A 9,888-nucleotide genomic window follows, 5' to 3' on the forward strand; every position below is an offset into this window, starting at 1 on the left:
TATCATCTATCCACATTATATTATAGATCAAACATTGAACAGAAAAGGTGTCATGCTGCCATCACATGCAGAAAAGTCTCCACAGTCCAGGATGTGCATTCCTTCTTACACTGTGCAAAATACTGCAAACCAGTGAAGTTTGAAACTGCCAGTGGTCTGCAGGAGCAGGGAAGAAGCTGCCAACTGACACAATGATCTTTCTGTTATGGTTTCACTGTCCCCCTCTTCAAGGAAAATGGACTCTGTTGCCATATCATTAGACAGAGAGAATGTTTATTTTTGTGCTGCAAAGTCACTTTTTATTTAGGCTACTTAATAGACTAGTGGATGAGAGTATATCTCGTGACCTTGGTGAGGTGTTCATATGGGATATCAACAGTGTTTGTTGTCACTGATAAGGTGGTGGTGACCTATATCTCCACTACCTGCACTGGGCAGGGCCGCAGAGTTATGTCATTTAACAGTCAAGGAAATGTCCTCTGCTACAGTGAGTGATGTCCTCTGGTGTTTCCCAACTTGTGGGTCGAGACCCAAGCATGGTCCTCACAGGGTCGCAGACAATAAACATTTTATATGGGGACAACTTGTGCTGTTAGACTGTTATGGTGCACAGTGGGAGGATGAAAAAACTATCTTGCTAAACCAAGAAAGAGACTAATTGAATACTGTAGTCTTATTCTTTGCCAGAGTGGCCAGTTATGACAATTTAAAATACCAAGAGTAAAAGAAAAGCTTGTGAAGAATTGTATTTATTTATTTGTTTATTTATTTGTTTGTTTGTTTGTTTGTTTGTTTGGTTGGTTGGTTAGTTTTCTGTAACTAAAACAGTAATAACACCATTATGAAACACCAACTGAACTGAATGACACTTGCTTGCTTGAACAGGCGCTTGTCCTATACCACGTGACCACACTGGACAAACAATATGGCGGCGCCCTGTGCGGCAGGGTTTGCAGCAAGAGCAGGTACTAAACAACCTTTCCTACTTCAAATACACACTTACCAATGGCGAGTATTCAGAGAGGACAAGTCCACGAGTACAATAAAAAACAAGTAGATATTTACAGATTAGCTTAAAAAAAGTGCCAACAGCAGGCAATTTAAAGTTAAAGCCGTCTGTGTAGGCTAGCTAATGCTACAGTAGCCATCGCTGCCTACCACAGCACATTTTGTACTACCACAATTTACCCACCTGTATGTATGTCCGTGTATCGACCTCAGCTTTTCCCCCAACGCAACTGCAATCCAGGGTTGCCAGGTCTGGTGACTAAACCAGTACAATGGTCAATCAAAACCAGCCCAAAGGCTACTCAAACGAGCCCAGAACTCAAAATATGCCTGACAAACCATATTCACTGCTTTTAAAACCAGTTATCCCTAAACAATTGTTTAACTTCAGTTCTAAAATAGCCTTGTGTAGTTAGATAAAGTATATTCATAAATAAAATATAGTCTGTGGTGTGTAGACCAAGGGTTCTCAACATTTTTGTAATCTCAGGGATCCCGTGTGAAACCTATGAACACTATTAGGCTATACATTCTCTCATTGGGCTCTGCTCCACTAACAGTGAAATTAAAATATTCCCAATTTTTCTGGGGGTCCCCGGAGAACCACTGGTGTAGACAAATTCACTGACGCACAAACTAACCTTGTTTGTCTTTTCTCCTTCTTCTTCTGAATATTTATTTATATATATTATTCATGTATTTGCATGCAAAATAGGTCTACTCAACCAGCAGACAAAAAAAATCATCCCACGGCATCCCACTTCAAAAATAATTAAATTCTGCTGGAAACCACACACCTGGCAACACTGCTATACTCCAACCTAAATGAACAAACAGATGTTTGTTAATAGATCTAGTCTATGGGAATGTGTTGTGAGTGTGCTATGGTTGTGACTCTTGTCGCCATAGGTTTCTGCAGGTTATAGGTATAGGTTGTTGAACGCTCCGTGGACAGCCGAGTTACAGGACAGTACAAGCAGAAAGGGGAATCCCACTATCTATCCCAGACTGTCAAAGATAAAGCATTGTCTCTACTCTCTTCTCAGCAGAAAAGCAAGAACCTCTCGTCCATAAACAGAGCTGTCTCTCCTTTTCTTCAGGACTGGGAACTTTCCTCCAGAGACTTTGTTGCCTGGGGAGCTTTGGTCCTCCCACGGCCCTCCTGTGCCAGCAACACAGACGCTTCTTCTGGAGGAAGTGGAAGGCTTCTAAATCCCACAGTGTAGTTCGCCCAGCCACTGTTAGGCCTGCCTACTCAGTGCCCAAGGTACAGGCACACCCTGTACTTCCCAGCAATGCCACAGCTTCAGTATAAGGAAGTAACTTAAAGAAGAACTTTTCTCAGTCTCTGAAATGCATCACTAAATTAGATCCCCATCTCTCAGTATAATAAACCTGTTTGTGCTGCTGCTGGGGCTACAACACGACCCACTTTTTTAACCCATTGATACCTGATGCAGCATTTGCGTGTATATCCCTCATTTGTGTGCGTATCCCTTTAAGACCGGTCTTAAAGGGATACACACACAAATGCTGCATCAGGTATCAATGGGTTAATGCCCTGCCTTTTCACTTCTCCCTGAGTGTAGCACATCGTGCGGCCTGGCTACGTCGGCACGGGAGTGCTCCCAGAATGGCCAGACTACATCGAGATCAAAGAGCAGGAGGAGATCGAGGGCCTTGCCAGAGCATGCAGCCTAGCCAGACAGGTGCTGCTGCTGGCTGGACGCAGCCTGAAGGTATAGGCACTCAATCACTGCATGTATTGTGTATGTTTGTGTTCACGTGTGTGTGTCTGAGTGACTGTGTCTCTTGAAAAGCAACACGGCAAGTGTGATGTGTGACTTCCAGGTTGGCATGACGACAGACGAGATAGACTTCATCGTGCACCAAGAGACGATCAAACACAACGCCTACCCCTCCCCGCTCAGATACGGGGGTTTCCCCAAGTCGGTCTGTACGTCAGTCAACAACGTCATCTGCCACGGTATACCTGACAGGTAAATGGACAGGAAATTCACCCAGGGGATTTGGATACACACAGCAAAAACGTTAATTCTTAATAGGCAGAGAATTTAATATGATCTCATTTTGTTCTTTGTTTATACTGGATTTGTTCATTCATCTTTCTGTTTGTTGCTGCAGTCGGCAACTACAAGATGGGGATATGATCAACATTGATGTGACTGTAAGTTGATGTGCCCTGACTTGTTCTTAACAGACATGTATTGCACTCTGCACACACACACACACACACACACACACACACACACACAGCTACATACACACAACATAGGTGTTAAAGCTCAGTCAGAGCTCTTTCATCACTAACTTCTGCCTGTTCATGATAGGTGTATTTAGAGGGTTACCACGGTGACACCTCAGAAACCTTCTTGATTGGCCAGGTGGATGAGGTCGGCCGGCGATTGGTGGACACGGCCAGGCGTTGTCGTGACGAGGCCATCGCTGCCTGCAAGCCGGGCGCACAGCTCTGCGTTATAGGAAACACTATTAGGTAGCCTACTACACACACGCAGAGTATGTGCATAACGAATGTTCAAATTCCTCTCTTGATGTCAACCGATCATTTCTGTGTTCCACATCCAGTGAGATAGCCCACGCCAATGGCTTCCAAGTGTGTCCTTATTTCATTGGACATGGAATAGGCTCCTACTTCCACGGCCATCCTGAGATCTGGCACCATGGTACGTTTGGGTCTGTGTGGTCACATCATCTGGCATTGATGACTGCTATTCAAACTCATGCAAACTTTCCTGGGTTTTGTGTATGATGGGAAGGGAGGGTGAATGAATGAATTTAATTTAGGATACGGTAAGTGTATGGATTTGGAGTGTATATATATAGGCTATATATGACATATTAACCTTATCACTGTAAAACCTTACTGTTGACTGCTTGACTCTGGGATATAGATTCACAAGACTTGAGGTTAGGATATTGAAAACTCATAAAATGTATTAAATCTATTCTCTATATTGAAAACTCATCATAAAATGTATTAAATCTATTATCTGTATTGAAAACTCATCATACAATTTATTAAATCTGCGATAAATCTGTGATAAATCAGCCATGTTGTAATTGTCCAATAGTCTTTTCACTCCAGAACCCCTTTGCTGTCTTTATTTTCAGCTAATGACAATGACATGACCATGGATGAAGGGATGGCCTTCACAATAGGTGAGAGAACATTTCACATGTGTAATGTGCGCATGTCGGTGTTTATCTGTATAAGTTACTGTCTGATAGTGTCTGATGCTTTGCAGAACCTATACTGATGGAGGGGTCTTCAGAGTTTAGAATCCTGAGGGACAAGTGGACAGCAGTGTCTGGGGATGATAAAAGGTATGTGTAGCGGTCCTGTTAGCAGCGCACCTTTCCCTGACCGTGTGGTTTTAAACACAGCAGACAGTCGTAACAAATGTAACAACAATGTAACAGTGTACAATGTAACAATACGTTTATCGTCAAAATCTTGTGTGTGCCGGTATGTTATGTGCAGGTCGGCTCAGTTTGAACACACAGTGGTCATCACCTCTTCCGGAGTGGATATTCTCACCAAACTACCAGAAGAGGACAGCCTGTAACCTGGAGGAGTCTTAACTCTGCTGTCCAAACTATGAGCCTGTTTACATCAAAAAGGAGTTAAACTACCTGTCGTGATCGTAAACGTACTGTTACTGTTTATGAAGTTTCACTACCTTTTGTGATTGTAAATGTACTGTTAAAATAACCTAAACGGTAACTAGCCTGGACACATCATTCTAAACGAGCATTTTCCTATGCAATGTAAAAAAAAAATCATGTATGAAATTAAATCTCTCATTTCACTTTTAATTATGAACAATGTATTTGTGATTTATTAGGAGAGAAAGAAATCCATGGTTGCCAATGCACATACCTTTGTTTATTTTCCATTTTACACACGGCAACTTAATATTGTTTATCAGTGCAACCATCAGGGTGCATAAAAAAAAAATCCTCGCTGACCACAGCTGACTGATTAGACCATTCAATTCCACAAAGCAAACACCCAGGTCTATGCATTCAGTTCAATGGAACTTACAACAATTGAATTTATGAACTGTCATAAGTTCCATTGAACTGTCATAAGGCAATGCACAGAGCTGAGTGGTTGCTGGAACTTCTAACAGGTCAATGGAACTCATGGCCACAGAAGTGGAAGGATTAGAATGGCCATACCCATTTAAATCAGCGCTCTAGAATGGTCATTTGAGAGGCCTACCTCAAGATGCCGGGCATGGCACATTTGATAATGTTATCATGGATATCACATCCGCATTGGTTTGACGCATGACAGGGAACATCAGGTGTTTAGATAGTAGCCATGGCAACATTTAGCTTGACATTCTGATGGCAGCCATGTTGGACGTTCCTGACCTCTGTCTACAATAATGACTCATTTTCATCAAGAACCTGTGGCAGCCATCTTTAATTGTAGCAAAAGATTACATCAGTTCAGTTCAGTAGGCATGGCAATTCAATCGGAACATCTCGGAAGGCGTTTGTCACCCAAAAATACATCTGAGTTATGACATGCTGCATGTGGGATAAATTAATGGAAATATGGCTAATGGTGACTAGGCCAGGCTTGTTTTTTTGGGCCTGATCTAAGCTCTATATTGTACTAGCAAACACTAACAGGAAGTAAGCTATGCAGGGCAAATGCACACCAGCACAGCAAAAGTGGCTTGCAGTGGCTGTCCACCCTGCCCCGCTGGTCGCTTGGTGCTGCAGCTTGATTGGTCGTCTTGCTGTCTTTCCATTTGACATTTTGAACTTAGCCCCTCCTCATGTTGCTGTAAATGCTGTCATCCATCACCAGGTATCCCAGCATGCTTTGGAAGGAGATGACAGATGCATCCAACACACAATGAATGAATGGACAACTGACTAGTGTCACTGTGGTGTGCATCATGCACCTTAGAGGGGTGAATAGAGAGAGGTGTTACAATGAAACTGGAAAATGTGTAGTTTTCACACACTCACTTTAATGATCAAAGAAAAATGGGATATAAAGAAAAATACTGGATTCTTGTTTAACTTTAACCAAACCCCCTACACCCCCCCCCCCCCCACACACACACACACACACGCACAAAATAATACAACGAAATCACTTTGTCTACGTCACATGAACATGAGCCATAACACCACACACTTTGAAAAGAAGAAGAAAGGTAAAGAGACAAGTTACATCAGTAGTTACTGGTCTTCTCTCAGTGGAGAGCCCTATTGAAAGAACAAATTAATATACAAATGTGCTAGACAAGTCTGCAAAGTGTTTTGGTTGTTGTTCTATAAAATAAAATTAAACATTAGAATGCTTAGTAGTTACCTGAAGGAAAAAAACTATGTGTGTGTAAATTGTCTTAACTGACAATGAATCCTGAGGAACGTGAATGTTTAGTCTAATCTGTGTGATTGACAGGAGAGATGATCAGGGGGGCAGAGTTTTTACCATTACTAGGACCAGGATAGAAGTATGGGTAGAGTTTCTCAGTGAAGGTGCAGCCAGTAAAGGAGTAGATCAGAGCTGCAGCATCTACATCATAAAAGAAAACCAGACCCTCCTCATAATCCACAAACACCCCCACCTTCTGAGGCTTCGTCTTCAGAGAGAGGAGGACAGCAGGGCGAGCAGCAGCTTCGTACTCATTTCCATTCCTCAGCAATACAGTCCAGTAGCCATTCGCAGGTCTCAGTTTGATGTGTCCCTTCCTGTTGATCGATCCTCTGGCCACTCCTACATCCCACTCAGTCTTCCCTTCAACCTGGACCTCGTAGTAAAACTTCCCTGAAGAGAAGCTCTGCTTTGCTAAGACACAGCTACAAGAAGAGAATCTCTCTGGGTTACGTGGGAGTTTCTTCATTACATCACCAGCATGTACTTGTTTCCCATCATGAGACAGGATGAGCCAGGCGTTTGCTGTATCAGGATCCAGAGTCACATCCACTGCAAATTGCTGGACCCTCTTCAGCTCAACATCAGCAAGCAGCTTCCCCATCTCTTTACTGAGTGTCTCCTCCAGCTGAGCCACAGCTCTCCTCACAGCCCCCTCATATGATGAGTGGATATGGACCTCTATCCATTCCTTGATGTGTGGAGGAGTGTTCAGGGATGGGAAGCTTTGGAGAAGGTGAATGTGGTCTTCAGTGTGTGAGAGCTGCTCCACCTCAGCGGTTCTCTTCATCAGCTCAGAGATCTCCTGTTCCAGCTCTTTGATCAAGCCTTCAGCCTGTTTCTCAGTTGTTTTCTGCTTCTCTTCAATCGTCTCAATGAGCTCAGCCTGGCCTCTCTCCACAGACTGCCTCAGAGCAGTGAAGACCCGCACACTGTCTGCTATCTCTCTGTCTGCATCTTCCTTACTGAGCTCCACTGAGTGTTTGATCTCCTGAATCTTCAGTCGTCTCTCCTGGATCTTCTGCTGAATTTCAGCCTCCGTCTTCCCCAGCTCAGCCTTCTTTCCTTCATATCCTTCTTTCAGAGGAACAAAGCGATGTGACTTGTGGTCTGTCTCAGTGCAGAACTGACAGACACACATCTGGTCAGTCTTGCAGAACAGCTCCAGCGGTCTGTCATGCTTCTTACACATCCTGCCTTCCAGGTTCTCCACAGGATCCATCAGCTTGTGTCGTTTCAGGCCGCTCACTCTCTGATGAGGCTCCAGGTGAGTCTCACAGTAGGAGGCCTGACACACCAGGCAGGAATTCATGGCTTTCCGCTTGGTCCCTGTGCAGACGTCACAGGGAACTTCTCCTGGTTTGGCACTTTGCTGGTCTGGGCAGCTGCTGGCTTTCATCTGAGCTGACTTTCGGAACTGAGCAGCCATCTCAGATATGAAAGTATTGACATACAGCTCAGGTCTTCTGTCGAGAATCTTGTTACACATGGGACACTGGCACTGGACACTAACATCCCAGCGCTGTGTGATGCAGTTCTTGCAGAAGTTGTGTCCACATGGTATGGTGACTGGATCAATGAACACATCCAGACAGATGGAGCACAGAAACTGCTCTTCAGACTGGAGACAGCTGGCAGCAGACATATCTAGACACAAGACCTGAAGGGAAAGTGTGAAATAATATTTATTACATAATTCTTGAATGACAATACCTTTAAAAGGGAAATTGAAGTTGGATAAAAAAAAATGGCAAAAAAGGGACTACACTCATGTTTTATGCAGTTTTAAAGCGTCAACGAGGAGGAGAGCAAAGGAGTGTTGAATAATTTAAAAAGCTTTCATTGGCATGTCTATAGACACACTGTTGGGTTAATGACAATGAACTTAACTTCTTACAAGTTCAACACTTGATTATTGCTGCTTTCTACTGACTTTCTAAATATACAAACAGACCTAGGAGACAACCCACCTCGGGTCGCACGATTTTATCTGACAATGGTTCATTCACCAAAAGTGCATCTCAATGTATTGACTTCATTATACCATAATGAAACTCTCCTATATTGAGGACACAACTGATGTCTTGAACAAAATCTCTGGCCTCAGTAATCTCTATTCACACTTGTTTGTAGCATATATGCTAAATATCTCTATCATAAGGTCATGTCTGCTTTGTGACATGTCCTGCTCGGGTTGTTGCTGTACTGTCTTTAACTGACTGGTCAGTCACACTCCTATAATTATCTTTAGGGACAACATTTAATAACAAAAGACTGGTGTTCTTGTGGACTCAAGTTTATCTCCTAACTATAAGTGACTGTTTTTCTGTTTTAAATTGTCTTAATAATCCTTTTTTTAATCACTGTCTTACTAATGATATTTTCTTGATATCATATTCAGTGGGAAATCAACTATTGGACTTTCATAAACAATTTAATTAAAAAAATTAGAACATTAGATTGTCAATTGAGTATCCCCAGGCACAGATTTTACTTTGACTTATAGCCTACTACTCTAAAGATGAGAATGGTTGCTTGCTGACACGTCAACATTTTTATGAAGAAATCATTGAATATGATCCTCCTTATCTCCATTTTGACCAGTTTCAGAGGCTCCATGTGTTACAGAGGCATTCCCTTACTGATTCCTGCTGATCTCTGGGTCAGGCTTAACAGAACACATTCAACTCATCAATATTAGTCTAGGGAATCTGTTAGAAAAAATGACCCAACCTTAAACTAATTGCAACAGAAATTATTTTTGTTGTATTCAGTTCTTGAAACCTTCCAATTTAACATACTAAAAATCCCAGAAAATCCCAGTAGTGGAACATTGTCAAAATTGGCATTGTCTCCACAAAGGAGGTGATGTTTTCGGTGCCGTTTGTCTGACCGTTTGTCTGTTAGCAGGAGGATTACGGCAAAACTACTTGGCCGATTTTCATGAAACTTGCTGGAAGGGTGTAGCGTGGGCCAAGGAAGAACCCATTACATTTTGGAGCGGATCTGATCCGGGTCGGCTCAATGGAGGGGGCGGGGCTAGGGAAAAGGGTCCGTTGCTAGGGATAGGAAGGTCGTAGAGAGTCTGGATTCGAGAGGTGGGTAGGGGGCATGGACAGGTGTATCGGGGGGGCAGTGTATGTGGGAGGTGGGAGGGGGTGTGGTCAGGAAAGGGGCGGGGCTGGGGAAAAGCCCTACCAAACAGACTGTAACATAACAAAACAAAACAGAAATTATAGCTGCTGCGCAGCAATGGGTCGTGGCCGGGCAAGTCTCAAGTCTTTTAGCTATAGTCCAAGTCACGTCTCAAGTCTTTAGTCACAAGTCCAAGTCAAGTCTCAAGTCTCTTATGGATGAGCTTTCTATCATCTGCTGCATGCAATCCAGTCTGCTTAGATCAGAACACTTCTGTTCATGACGGCTGGGGCAGAAGG

General features: G+C 43.2%; 2 protein-coding genes across 2 annotated transcripts; one reads left to right on the forward strand and one right to left on the reverse strand.

The window, feature by feature from the left end:
- Positions 1–925: 925 nt before the first annotated feature.
- Positions 926–4,797, forward strand: metap1d (methionyl aminopeptidase type 1D (mitochondrial); the record flags this gene model as incomplete). Its single annotated transcript, XM_083659188.1, has 10 exons — positions 926–965; positions 2,109–2,275; positions 2,598–2,747; positions 2,860–3,008; positions 3,154–3,196; positions 3,360–3,523; positions 3,616–3,713; positions 4,162–4,209; positions 4,296–4,374; positions 4,532–4,797. 10 exons carry the CDS (start codon positions 926–928, stop codon positions 4,614–4,616), a joined length of 1,023 nt encoding a protein of 340 aa, XP_083515314.1. The 3' UTR covers positions 4,617–4,797.
- Positions 4,798–6,461: 1,664 nt separating this feature from the next.
- LOC310797340 (E3 ubiquitin-protein ligase TRIM21-like) lies at positions 6,462–8,099 on the reverse strand (the record flags this gene model as incomplete). Its single annotated transcript, XM_083659709.1, has 1 exon — positions 6,462–8,099. One exon carries the CDS (start codon positions 8,097–8,099, stop codon positions 6,462–6,464), a length of 1,638 nt encoding a protein of 545 aa, XP_083515835.1.
- Positions 8,100–9,888: the final 1,789 nt, after the last annotated feature.

This window comes from Poromitra crassiceps (assembly GCF_964638095.1).
Source record: "Poromitra crassiceps genome assembly, chromosome: 23".
Classification (NCBI taxonomy): domain Eukaryota; kingdom Metazoa; phylum Chordata; class Actinopteri; order Beryciformes; family Melamphaidae; genus Poromitra; species Poromitra crassiceps.